The sequence below is a fragment of the Colletotrichum truncatum genome (genome assembly GCF_014235925.2).
Source record: "Colletotrichum truncatum strain CMES1059 chromosome Unknown Contig_0004, whole genome shotgun sequence".
In the NCBI taxonomy this organism is placed as follows: Eukaryota; Fungi; Ascomycota; class Sordariomycetes; order Glomerellales; family Glomerellaceae; genus Colletotrichum; species Colletotrichum truncatum.
In genome coordinates, this window is record NW_027222401.1 from 898,768 (window position 1) to 912,216 (window position 13,449).

The 13,449-nt window shown below is 50.2% G+C and overlaps 5 protein-coding genes across 5 annotated transcripts; 2 read left to right on the forward strand and 3 right to left on the reverse strand.

Annotated features, from left to right (window-relative positions):
• Window positions 1-251: 251 nt before the first annotated feature.
• Window positions 252-1,310, reverse strand: CTRU02_207050 (GNAT family acetyltransferase; the record flags this gene model as incomplete). The annotated part of the gene is made up of 1 exon (XM_036729331.1): window positions 252-1,310. The coding sequence occupies one exon, from the start codon at window positions 1,308-1,310 to the stop codon at window positions 252-254; it is 1,059 nt and encodes a 352-aa protein (XP_036578837.1).
• Window positions 1,311-3,232: 1,922 nt separating this feature from the next.
• Window positions 3,233-4,532, forward strand: CTRU02_207052 (transcriptional activator; the record flags this gene model as incomplete). The annotated part of the gene is made up of 2 exons (XM_036729329.1): window positions 3,233-3,301; window positions 3,438-4,532. The coding sequence occupies 2 exons, from the start codon at window positions 3,233-3,235 to the stop codon at window positions 4,530-4,532; spliced, it is 1,164 nt and encodes a 387-aa protein (XP_036578836.1).
• Window positions 4,533-5,556: 1,024 nt separating this feature from the next.
• Window positions 5,557-6,164, reverse strand: CTRU02_207051 (peptidyl prolyl cis-trans isomerase; the record flags this gene model as incomplete). The annotated part of the gene is made up of 2 exons (XM_036729328.1): window positions 5,557-6,018; window positions 6,132-6,164. 2 exons carry the CDS (start codon window positions 6,162-6,164, stop codon window positions 5,557-5,559), a joined length of 495 nt encoding a protein of 164 aa, XP_036578835.1.
• A 943-nt stretch (window positions 6,165-7,107) lies between these two features.
• CTRU02_207053 (signal peptide peptidase) lies at window positions 7,108-8,922 on the forward strand (the record flags this gene model as incomplete). Its single annotated transcript, XM_070204822.1, has 2 exons — window positions 7,108-8,072; window positions 8,109-8,922. The coding sequence occupies 2 exons, from the start codon at window positions 7,108-7,110 to the stop codon at window positions 8,920-8,922; spliced, it is 1,779 nt and encodes a 592-aa protein (XP_070061355.1).
• A 1,448-nt stretch (window positions 8,923-10,370) lies between these two features.
• On the reverse strand, window positions 10,371-10,806 carry CTRU02_207054 (uncharacterized protein; the record flags this gene model as incomplete). Its single annotated transcript, XM_070204823.1, has 2 exons — window positions 10,371-10,638; window positions 10,688-10,806. The coding sequence occupies 2 exons, from the start codon at window positions 10,804-10,806 to the stop codon at window positions 10,371-10,373; spliced, it is 387 nt and encodes a 128-aa protein (XP_070061356.1).
• Window positions 10,807-13,449: the final 2,643 nt, after the last annotated feature.

Here is a 13,449-nt window from a genome sequence, read left to right on the forward strand (position 1 = left end):
CTACCCAGGGCATTCTTTCTGACATTCTCTGGTCTCTCCTTCTTCCTGGTTCTATCTGGTGAAAGATGCAAAAATGGTGAACGATGGCTGAATGGTATGTGAATTTTGAATCCTGATCCTGGTCCTGGTCCTGGTCCTGGAAAACCCTCCTTTCTGTCCCTTTCCCAACGCCGCCTCAAATTCGCTTATGTGTTTTTCCGCCATTCCGTCTTTCCGTCTACCCTGACTACAATCTGTTTATAATGTCTGACCTAACTACCAAAGGCAGCGGCAGGGTACGAGCGGTCCTTCTTCTTCCTCGCCGTCGAGCTGCTGCGCGAACTCGCTCCAGATCCGCCACTATTCCGTGGCGGAGCGAGCATGGAAGGCGCCATGTCGGCGGGCAAATCGTTCCATTCCGTCTCTGCACGACGGTTCTGGAAGGACTCGCCAGAGGGCGCCCGCGAGATCCCGTTCGCTGCGCTGGGTGGCGGGCTAGCCTTCTTGTTATGGTTCATGGGTGGGAGGTTCGCGACGGCGGCGGTCGGCCCAGCGGCTGGCGTCATTGTGGTGGAGGATACTTGGGCTCCGGCGGACAGAGACAAGGGCCCCACGGCGCGGCGAACAATGAAGGCGGAGTCTGGTCGAAGCTTGATGTAATACCCCTTCAGCTCGTCGCCGTACTTCTCGAAGCCGCGGGCGGTGTACCACCTGATACCTTCCTCGTTGTCGGTCCAGACATGCGCGTAAATGTGACGGAGGTTCACCCCCGGCGTGGAGGATGCGGCTGAGACGAGGTGGTCGATGGTAGCTGTCGCGAGGCCGTGTGTACGGTATGGCGAGAGCAGCGCCAGGCTCTGAATGTAGAGGGCGTGCTCCGGTGTCGAAGACGACGGCGGGAATGGGGAAGGCTCAATGCGGGATACGACACCGCCAACTACCTGCGTAGCGCCGCTGTCGGTCCAGGTTATTACACGCGAGAAGTCGCCTGTGAGAGCTGCAGCGTAGAACGTCTCGGGGTAGGCAACCGGGAGGAGAAGGGAATTTATGCGTTTGAGGGGTTGGAGATCTGCATCGTCAACAGGGCGGATCGAGGCTTGGGGATGGAGGGAGACCGAGGCGACGGGTGGTGGTGAGGTCGTCGTGGGAGATGTTGTCGTAGTGGGGGGCTGATTCGATGCGGGGGGAGGAGGGGCAGAAGAGGCAGCTCCTGGCGCAGCTGTAAACTTTGATGACGCGGGTGGAGGTGCGTAGGAAGGTTGTTGTCGTGGTTGGAAGAAGGACTTTATAGATGGTTGCGTAGGCTTCATCGTGGTTTGCGGGAGGGACATCGTGGCTTGAGGTATTTGGCGTTGAGATACAGGGTCCCCTTGGTTGGATTATAGGTGAAAAGGAAAGAAGAGTTGGTGGAGAAAAGGGAACGGATTCGGTGGCTGATAAGATCTACGACGCAATTGACGTAAATACAGGTCAGATGCACATTATTTACACGTGAGTTGCGGCAGGTATGTGTGTAGTGAGAAAGTATGTGATGTATCCGGCGATGGCGACAGTTGCGGAGGGACAAGACTGTCAAAAAATAAAATAAAAATTAAGAGAGTCGAAGTTTCGGGACGGAGTTGGAATGTCTCTGAATGGTTGCGACGGGGGTTTGGATGCAGGTTGGGAGGCCCAGGCCTGGCTGGAGGAAGCCGCGACTCGGTTTGGTTGGACAGGACAGTTGGAGGAAGGTGCGCTCAGCTGGTTGGTTGCTTTCTGGGTCCCCTTGCGACAACCCTCAACTCAAAAAATTAGTGAGGCTGGCACTATTGGCCTGTAGTTGCCCTCAGCAGATTTCAATCCGGTTTGAGAGGTTCTCTCAGAAGGAAAGAAAGGCCCCACCAGGTTGTCCCAATGGCGCCTGCAGCCAAGGACGTCAAAAGCCAGCGCAGTTCGTTTAGAAGGTCCAGCCCAGTGCTCGTAGGACTGGGGCCAGGTACAGAACACAGTACGTTGATGGGAAAGGTTGAGCTTAGAGCACGCAGTGATTTCGCTGGTGCCGCTAAAATAAGGGGTTGGCTACTACTGAGGTGGAGCGCAACCAACAGAAAGGTGTCCACTACAAAGTCTGCTAGGAAAGGCCGTTGGTGTTGTTGCCGGTGAGCCGCCCCCCTCGACAAGGGAGATTCCTATGCTGGTGAGATGGACACTAATTAGATAAAGATCCGATGATTACGTGCTGGGCGGTCAAAACCTTCTCCGGGAGACGAATCTTCACCCTCGACGCGATTTTCTGCCGCCTAGGGTGTTGTCGTGAGGATGGGGTCCCTTGGGGGAGCTAGTTCAGGCACATGCATGCGCTGATGGGCCTGTATCTGTAGGCTGAGCCCAATGGCCTGGTGCTGGCTGTTTTGCTGCAACCGATTTTGCTTGGTCCGACATTGATGCAAGCAACTCTGCGATGGTGAAGTGGCCATGTTGTGACTTGCTGCAGCTGTGGTGATATTGTGGTTGTTGATGTAAGCTGCAAGGTATTAAAGCCCTGTAAGTTGCTGATTGATCCGCCCTTGCCTACCGTTACACGGTAACCTACTGCATCATGGGGGATGAAGGGTTCGAGCTCTACACGCGACTGGCCCGCTAAGATCGACATTTCGACAGTCTGGGAAGTTGCGTTCGGGCTGCTCCCCGTTCGTACCTTCCGCTTCCCTTTTCTTTCCCATACAGTTTAGTTCCCTTGCCTTGGCAATTTCTGATCCGGAAAAACTGCCCATTTTCCTATCCTGTCCCATTTCTCCATCTTGTTATATTGCCGTCTTTTTTTCTTCCTCTTCCATCAACTCTTGTCAATTTACAGCCACTTACAAACCCCTACCAGATTCGGCATAGGGTCCTCGTACGACGGAAAGGGAGAATTCGCCTTAGCTCATCCGGCGCAAGCCTTGTATTGCCCGCCGCTGGTCGCTGTCGCTGTGCACATCGCCGATACCTGTACTCCGTATGCTGTGTTGCATTCTTATTACTTCAGCAGGCAAGGTTCCGATACTTTTTTTTTTTTTTTCTTGGCCGCCATCCTCAGCTGCTTGACCTCATCTCACTTGGCCACTGCCGTCCCCTCGTCCGTCCGTGTGGCACCTTATTTTAGTTACCCATCGACCCAATTCAGCTTCCACAAACCTGCACACGATCACAAAGCATCGTCCTCCGAGGCTGCGATCACAACGCCAATTTCTTCCTTTAAGTCCTTGTGCGCCGTCCCCTTGGCCCTGGAGAGATGGCATCCAACACAGGCAAGGCTGGAGTAATCGTCGCTCCCGATGATGCTGGCAGCATGGATAGACTTGTAAGTGCCTGCTCGCACAACCTGCCTCCTTGGTCGATTTAGCCATCTTGGGGGCTGCTATTCCGGACATCACGGGCGACACAGTCTGCCGTCGACGAGATGTCATGATGCTGACCTGCACCTTTGCGTCAACTAGGCTCACGCTGTTCTCGACGATCTTGTATACAACATTGTCCACGACCTATTGCTCAAGGTGCATCGCGACGAGAAGATAGCGAGGGCTACCACGGCAGCCATCCGTGTCGAGAAGCTGGCTTCCGATGCATCAGAGAGCTCGACCCCCGAATCAAAACCGGACGTACGAATCGAAACCGACGCGGCGATATACGAAGATGGCAAAGTCATGCTCAAAGGAAATCCTTTAAAGACTACTCAGGAAGTTCTATGCCCGAGATGCCATTTGCCTCGATTGCTCTACCCGACCGATGGAAAAGGCGCGAGAAAGCCCGACCCGAGCGTCATCTACTGCAAGAAACACCCCTATATTGACAAGCCCGGCTACGATATTTACGGACAGACTTGGGTTCAACCCGGCCCTGGACGAGGCAAGAAGAAGAAAGACATGAAGCCCGACCCGAATATCGAATCGCCCGGCCCGGGAGAGTCTCGCCCTGCGAACGTTCTGTCTTTTCCCTCTGCCACCTGCAGCAAATGCAAACGATGCATTCTTGTCACCAGACTCAACAATCACATGGGCTCCTGTATTGGCAACAGCGGCAGAAATGCGAGCCGTGCCGCGGCGGCGAAGATTTCCAACGGCAGCAACGGCAATAGTCAGCACGATGGAACACCGCCTTCCAGCCAGAAGGCCACTCCAGCGCCAGGATCACGAGCCTCGAGCCCCAAGAAGCGCGACAGCGAGGAAGTTGCCGCGCCTGAGGAGGAGGAAGAGTCGGAAAACAGTCATAAGAAGAAGAAACTCAAGGCATCGGTCATGACGAAGAAGGTTATCCTCAAGACTAAGGGACCAAAGAAGGACAAGGTCAAGGCGAATTCATTGCTTAGTCACGAATCAAAGATCGACGATGAAGACGACAATTCCACTGTCGAAGTCGCTCCTAAGAAGGAGAAGAAGGAGTCAAAGGAGGGCAAAGGCATCAGTCCGACCAAAAAGCTGAAGCTTGGCGCTGCCAAGCCACCCCTCTCGTCGCCGCTGTCCAAGAATGGCAATGGCAAAACCGAAGATGCAGAGTCTGAATCGTCTGGAACGTTGTCATCACCACCAAACTAGAAGTATGGCGGCTCTTCAAGTCTTGGCGTACCAAGCCACATCACATCCTCTTCGGGCTTTGCCACAGATCGCGTGCCTCATTCGCAGACAGCACCGAGACGTAAGTATCTGTCTGGCAGTAAGACTCATCGCCCATAATCTGCGATTTTAGTAACAGGCCCAGGCTATGCGCAGCATGTGTCGGACCCAGAAACCCAAGAGGAAGTTCTACAAAACCAATACGATGGGCCAAGGGAGAACTTCAAACAAGAGCAAGCATCAACTTAGTAAAAGACGTTGCTCGTAACCGCTTTCCAGCATCTGTGTCTACCACCTTATATTCTCTTCGATATCCCCCACCTGGTTCTAGCGACAAATCAGGATTAAAACGTAGCTCGGCAGGGATCTTTGGAAAAACCCAAAGCAACAGGTCATCATGAATTGGCCAAGAGTCGGATCCCAGACCGAACCTAACATTTTGTATTCAAAAACTTTGGACCCGCAGCCAAACGAACGCTCTTGATACACACATCTTCTCACTTACAATAACAACAAGATCGACATTGCATGAAACCGGGAGTCAGTTGGGAGGGGCTTCTAAGGAATGGGGTGGTTTTCCCCATGTCATTCTTCTGCATCACCTGGCGAGGCGGATGGCGGCGTTAGGGAGACTGCGATTAAAATTCTAGGCATTGACCCAATGATATTGATTCCCCTTTCACTTTTGTGTTAATGTAGTGTTTGTGCATGCAACTCGAGGCTTTCCCTATTTTAGAGCCAAAAATCCGAGAAGCTACATAGTATGCTTGCTCAGGCAAACCCCCGCTGGCTGTCCTGTGTGAGACCAAGTTCCTTTTGATGATGAAATGGAAAACTGAGCCCTCCTCTGGCTGCTTTCAATCTAGCTGTAGCTATACATAATGACTTTAGAGCCAAATGATGAATGGCATACCAATGTCTACAAAGGGCCAACGGTGTTTCGTTCCCAAACGCCAGACTCCATGCCATGCAATATGTGCTCCTTATTCCGGTAACATGACCAACATTACTCTTCGACATCCCCCTCCTCAATAACAGAGGCCCGTATAATTTTGACTTCCTCCAACGGCCTGTCCTCGGGTCCAGTCTTGACCAGTCCCATCCGCTTCACAACACTGAGTCCATTCTTGACGCGTCCGAAGATGGTGTGTTTTCCGTCCAGCCACGGCGTCGGCGCCAGCGTGATGAAGAACTGGGAGCCGTTGGTGTCCGGGCCGGCGTTGGCCATGGAAAGGATGCCCGCGCCAGTGTGTTTGAGGCCCGGGTGGATCTCATCGGCGAACTTGTCGCCGTAGATGGAAGTGCCACCGCGGCCTGTTCCCGTGGGGTCGCCGGCCTGGACCATGAAGTTTGGGATTATACGGTGGATTATGGTGGAGTTGTAGTAGCCTCTCTTGGCGAGGGTGGCGAAGTTCGTACAAGTTTTGGGCGCATGGGAGGTATAGAGCTCTAGGATTATCGTGCCCTGGCAGGATTAGCTGTTTGATTCTTCACAGTTTCGAGATGGGTTGCGGCAGGCAACGAGGTAGGGAATTGGTGGATTTTTTTGTTTCATTTTTTCAACTGCAAGAGCGAACATACCATTGAGGTCTCTAACGATACGTTTGTCGTCATTTCGGCGTCGGTTGTGTCGTCTCGCCACGAGGATCTAAGGAGGAAAAGTTGCGATGGAGGGGTTCAAATATCTTGAGCAAGGCTGCGATGCGATTTTGGGTAGTTTGGCTTGCAGCGACAGGATGACGGGGGGATTGGGGGGGGGGGGGGAGCTTCAGCCACCTCAAGTCAAATGCGGGCACGCTATTGGTTGGCTGAATGACCTGTTGTGGTACATCGATGCTGTGGTATCTGCTGTAGCTTGCGAGTTCCTGCCCTATTCGTCTGCGTTCTGTAGTGAAGGAGGCTTAGGTATTCACTTGCCACACACGGACTTGGTCAGGTTATGTGAGTACCTACATAGAGACTTGTTTGCCTGCGCCATCTCTGCAATTTAAAATTTCCGCTACCCTTTCGGCTTTATTCTTCGTGAGTTTTTGGCATTTCATTTTGTATACCCAGTCAGTTATACATAAGTCTCAATTATTGGTAGGGGCGCAGGCGAGCTGAGAACTGACTTCTAGCAGAAAGGAATCGCGAATACTTGAGCGCTCGTCCACACCGCACAGATTGGAGTTTGAGGACGGAAGTCACGTCCTGCTCAACTGCAGGCCGGCTCTGGTAAATCTGGACGTCCGTTGGAGCTGCTTTTTTCTTCTCTTTTTTTCTCGAAGCATCGGAAGGTAGTTGCCACCTGGTATCCTACCCTGAGACTCTTTGTTGGTAACACGTTGCTCAGAGGCAGCGCCCCAATCTGCGAGCAAACTCAAGAGCTGTAGCTGCAAGGTGGCTTCTCATCTTTTCATCGCCAATCAATCCAACTCCGATAGCAACTCCGTGCAGATTCTATATCCGAGCTTGGCTCATTGATGCCACTCTCCTAGCAGCCACTCGTTCTCATTGCCTGCACTACTGCCCTTTTGCATTGCTTCACAAGACGTTGCTCTGGCATACTACCATCACTATGGCTTCATCACCTGTTCCTAGTTCGGCCACGCCGCTGTTCGACGAAGTCTCCCAAAATCTCACTAGTAATTTTACGGGAAACCTCACAGCTGTCGGGAACGCCACCATGACAACGCAATCGAATCTGTTTAAAGTTGCTGGCTTCCTGACAATGGAAGGAAAGCTCATCTTCAGCGCTCTTGCCATCATCTACATCGGCGCTCACGGTGCCCTGCGCCGTCCGCCGTCTGCCGCCCTACCAAAGCGGAAAAAGGGTGAAAAGCATGATCGTAAGGATGATGAGCCCATCACGGAGGGACTGATGCCCTCCGATGCCATCGTATTCCCGCTACTTGCCGGCACCATGCTGATCGGGCTCTACTATCTCATTCAATGGCTTCAAGATCCGGCTATATTGAATAAGATTTTGAGGGTATACATGTCTTTTATGGGCGTTGCCAGCTTGACCACGTTGATGGCGCATTCGTTAAGAGCTGGCGCAGGATTTATATTTCCAAACTGGGTAAAGGAGGATGGCGTCCTTTGCCGGGTTGACGATGACCGGGAGGCATTCGTCAAAGTCAAGACAAATGGTGAAGACGAAGAGGATGAGCTGGACCTGTTGCCGGCTGGAAACCCTCTACCATATGGTTTGCGGAAGATTGTGGCTGTTAATTCTGCTAAAGCGAATCGTTTTTTCTGGGATGTGCGGCATCTCCTGACGGACGAGTGGACAGTAAGGGCCAAGGTACACGGCCTTCTCAAAGAGAAGTTCCACATGTCCGTCAACCATATTCTCGGCTTCCTCTTAGCTTTCGCAACGGTTTCGACGTATTACATGACTGGCTCACCCTTCCTCTCAAACATTATGGGCTACGGCTTCTGCTACGGCTCGTTCTTGATAATGTCACCCACGACATTTGCCACTGGCAGCTTGGTGCTTATGGGACTTTTCATTTATGACATTGTCATGGTCTTCTACACGTAAGATCTCACTTACTCCGGACTCGGCCCATGTCTAACGCTATCTAGGCCTTACATGATCACCGTTGCCACCAAGCTCGACGTTCCCATCAAACTTCAGTTCCAGTCTGCTGCTAGATCCAGTATTCTTGGTCTTGGAGATATTGTTGTTCCCGGTATTGTCATGTGCCTCGCCCTCCGCTTCGACTTATGGCTTCACTACCAGCGAAAGATCCAGTATGTCCCGACCGACCTCAAGTCAGACAAGCAGGACATCAAATCTGGGGACGTTGTCACTGTCAGCGAGACGAAGCATATGACTCAGAAGGCTACCTGGGTCGACATTACCGGCTGCTGGGGTGACTGGTTTTGGTCATCATCGTGGCTTGGCCTTCTCAAGGGCGACGAAAACACGCCGCCGACTGTTCAGGGATCAACTTTCAGCAAGACTTACTTCAACGCCTCACTGGTTGGATACACTTTGGGCATGCTGGTAACTCTCGCTATGCTTATGATCTTTAACCACGGTCAGCCTGCGCTCTTGTATCTTGTGCCAGGCGTCCTCGGCTCCCTATGGCTGACGGGTCTGGTACGAGGTGAACTCAAGGAGATGTGGACCTACACCGAGGACGGCAGCCTTGATACACGCGACGTTGTGGTCGAGCTCGACGGCAATGGTAACGTCGTCAAAGAAATCAAGAAGGACGATGAAAAGGAGAAGGAGAAGAAGCGCAAGATGGAGGAGGAGAAAGAAGCGGAAGAGAAGAAGCTGGCGGAGCGTAAGGAGGCCGAGAGGGATGCAGAGAAGAGCGAATATAGTATAGTCTCATTCTCCATCACTGCTCCGCTTAGAAAGCCCAAGAGCCAGTAATTTGAATAAAGAGCGACGCTATAGAGGCGTTGTTCATATTAGAGAGCTTACATTCTGCTTTGTAGCGACGACATACAACGATCCATAAGGTAGTAAGCAAATATCATTTTATCCCAACTAAACAGCATACTGGAAGACATGGTCGTTGAAATGGGAAGCTATCCTGACATTCGCGGCTGGACATGCCTTGCAGCTATGTATTCGGGAGCCAAACGCTTTGTCCTGGCCTACCTTTACTCATTCCATTGTCCTGAGTTGATACACATTGGCGTCCTACGTTATAAATATAAATGGAGCGATGTATAGCTCAACCGAGAACTGCATACATTATGTAAAGGTACCAAACCTTCATTCCACATCAGACCAGTCGTATGTGTCGTCAACAATCACCTTGCGAGCTGGCACCGCAGCCTTCAGAAACTCGTCCCTCCGAAAGGCATTCGGCCAACCATATTCATGATATAACTCCTTCATAGCCTAAAAGATGAATCAGTAAAATACTGTTTCTCACTTAAACCAGATAGAGAACTCGTAGGAAGGACTTGCCTTAGCATCCGGATCTCTTGGTGCACGTATAGCGTGGCCAAAGTTTCCCGCTGCGGGTGCCGGACCAATGCAGGCAAAGTCAGACTTTTAGACGAGTATCATAGTCTCATAAGACTCAAAATGTTGTCCAACAACCCTCCGGAAAGTCACTTGAAAGAACAAAAGAACACGGTTGCCCATCGATTCCGGGTGTACCTTGCATATTAGCATGCTTTGGACTAATAGTAAGTGACTGATTTAACTGATTGGATAGTCTTAATATTCCATAGGATAATAGTCGTCGCTTGTAAGCTTCTTTTCTACTTCGTACCTTATCGAATGAAATTCGGCAGCTTTTTGAACGCATTACATTTCCTTACTTCCTGCGCTTACGAAAGGCATAGTAGACGTTTCGTTACTTGCAATAAAGTAATACATTTATTAATTAGGTCCCCTTCAAAAATGAAATATCTTGGGGCGCATGAATATCATGGTATGGCATTGCAGATTCTTTAGATTTGGGCTTGCAATAGGAGCGCATCGGTGAGTTGAATTGTATTCCCTGCTGTAAGAAATCACAATCATAATCAAATGTTGAGGCTAAAAGAAAGTATAAATTTGTTGAAACAGCTTGCAGATTCAGGAGATGGAAGGCAAAAAAGACAACAAGGCTCCAGGAACCTGGCGCTCATGAATGATGCCGTGTACTATACACATACAGATAGTGTTATGAAACTCCCCAATACATCGCCAAACGCATAATTTGAACCCCCATTTGTCTAAGATCTATGAGTATAATACAAGCAGCTAAAGGACAACAGACAAGTTCGAGCGCAAGAAGGGCATACAAAGGAAAACCTGATCTGAGAACTTTGTGATGAAGAACAACATGACAACAGAATGTCCCATTTCCTTAGCTCTAATCATCGCTTCTTCTTCTTCTTCTTGTCGGATCGATCGCCAGACTTGGATGACTTGTGCGAGTTGTCCTCGAAGGACTTCATAATTTCTTCGACTTCGTCGTCCATCTCCTTCTTGTGAGCACGGCGGCCTTTGCTGCTGTGAAGTCGACGACGGCGGTCTTCATCACGGTATCGTTCGGAAACGTAGTCTGCAGTTTCACTGTTTCGATTTTCAGTAGTTACCGGTTGCTGGATGCCAGGGTGCTCTTCGTTCTGATCTTCGTACCAGCTATATTTGTTAGAGAGCTATGCGACTGCTGGGGTTTGAGCTGGTATACCTTCCGGTCTCGACATTTTCATCATGCACCGGAGGAGCACAAGGGTACCAGTTTCCGTCGCCGGTGGAGTAATACCATTGGCCGCTTTCATCTTGGTAGTACTGGTATTCGTTGTTCATGTTGTGTGGGTCAAGGTAGATAATAGATGAGTCGTAGTTCAACAGCTGACAAGCGTAGACTAAAGTGTCTGATGATTTGAAGCCCTAGGATTAGAGAATGAGCAAGAATATATAGATATCAAGTTGTAGTTGAAGATGATTCACATGCTATCTCGGTAAACTAAACTAGGGCCTGGGACCAGCTCGTACGGTTGAATGCTGCTTTGATCCAGGGCAACATCAAGAAAAACGAAGCGACGATGATACAATCATCCACAACCAGTTATCCTCCATCATCATCAGAGAGGTCTTGTTTCAGTCAAAGTCACCAGTATGCCTTGACTTCTTCGGTGTGCAATAGAGGGATATGGCCCTTCGTGAGCGAGTAGGAGTAAAGCTGACAGGTAGCCCCAAGAGTGTTTCTGTGAGTTGATAGAACTATGGAACATGAGTGGCAAGTCACAAAGCCAGCATCGAGGCTTAGAGAAGTTGACTGGCTATGGGCCCTGGATACTTTGTCAATATGAGGTCAATAACCTCACCCGCAACGGACCCTAGCCAAACCTGATGCTGGGCGTACTGAGCGTGGCGGAGGTGAGCGCGAAGATCTGCCATCTGAATAAAGGTGGCAATGCTTGGTATCAGAGAACAGCTGCGCCGATGTGCGGCCGGGTAGGGAATAGTGGCAGTGTCGCTTGCTTCACCGGAATTTGTGCAGTGTTGGCAGCTGGGTTGCCTGACACGGCAAACTGCTGAGTGGTTCATGTTCGCGCCGCCTTAAGTACCTAAGCTTAGGTGGATCCGTCTCTTCACCGGTCATTGGGATTAGAATTCATTTCTGCTTTAGTTTGGGGCTGGCGTCTGTCGCTTTGGATGAGGGAAAGGTGTTTCGTTATTGATGATGATGTAAAAAACGTTTAGAAAGAGACACCGAAGGTTCGAATGGTGCTGTCCTTGATGTCTACTAGCCTCGGAAGCGTTCTATGAAAAACGAAGATGAGAAGAGACCGAACTATTGAGTGAAACATGAGGGCACTTGAATTAAAGCCTGGGCCAACCCTTGAGAAAGTCTAAGCCAAGGCCAACAAAACTCATGTGACCGGTTTTCTCCCTGGTAATCGCTGTAGTGGGTGGCCTTCAAAGCAGGCTGCACATTTAATCCTAGTGATCCACACCGATCCATGTGTTCTTTCCCGTTCTGACCTTCGCAGCGGTGCCAGACGTACTATATGGAGTCGAATACCTTTCATAGGAAAGGCTATCAGCCTCACTGTGAAGTACAGTGCTTACTTGGCCCTAGTGTTCTCATGGATTAAAGGATGAAAATTGGGGCATAAAGACTAAAGATTGAAGCTTTTGAGCCTAGAAGGAAAGCGATTTACGATCAGGCTGGAGGCGGGTCCATCTATCACTGCTGTAGCTAATTCATGCAGCATCGTCCGTAGATTCCCTGTTGCACACTTGCATGAGACTTGCCCAAAAAGAAAAAGAGAAGAAAGTGATGACACTGGAAAAAAAAAGGGATTCGAGCGTCTGAGGCTAGGAGCCCAACCGCCTGAGCTTGCCAAGGAGGAGGGCAAAATCAAAAGGTGGTAACCATTGTGTATTAGCTCCATGCCAGAGGTAGATGGGGGCGATGTACGTTTGACATGGGGGTCTCAAAGTTGAACTCATCAATGCAACACAAGCAGCACGCGGGCGGAGAATGTCATCCTTCATTTTACCAGTTCTGCGCTCAAACCCTATCTACCTTGAAGGATGTTGGATATTTTTTTTAATCTGTGTCAGCCTCAGTAGAGGCAATAACGGCTAAATCGCAATCACTTACATGCGTTAGCCCATCTGCTAGTAGAGATTATCCCGTCTACCATGGTAAAACACAACACCGGATGTGTTTCGTTTAGAACCATGAGAGAGGATGGTCTAACGAAATTGAAATATTTCTCCCTTCAGATTTGCAGTTGGAGAGGCGTGTCAGCCGACTGTTCAATACTCGTGGCTTAGCTTCGTTGTCTCAGCGAACACACTTGGCCCTCAGCGGCACAGCTTCCCTGCCCCAACAATTTTCCAACTTCTCCAACAGGTGGAAGCAATGCGGTTCCAGCGCCTCTTTACATCTGCCATCTCTAATTTAAGGCAACACCGAATGTAGTCATCTTCTCACACCAAGAACATACAACACCTCAGTCATTGCAAGGTGTTACCAAGAACTCCGTCCTTTGCCGAAGGATCTGAAGGGAGGTCTCCAGGCTTACACACCGCATACTATCAGCGAACAAAATTGCATGTGCTTTTACTTGGGAGGAAAATGTAAACCTACAAACTCTGTAACAGAGGGAGAGAAGACCTGGTGAGACCGATCCGCAGATGCAGCTGGTCCACCACTAATCTCTCTCGAACCTCGTTAGGCCATTTACCAGTACCCTACGACGTCATTCACAAGGCTTGGGTCATAAAACAACCCAGATAAGGCAGTAGGTAATTAAAGTGGGTGTTAGCGGCCTTGTGAACACCCAAATTAGCCTTGGGTGTGGTATTGAAAGTAATAGCAAAGAGGGGACCCCATTTTTGCTTCTTAACTTCGTCCCTATCGTCACTCTTACATCATCAGTTGCCCTGGAAAAGGCTCTGATTATTCTCCGTCTTCGCAAGGTAAAATGAGGT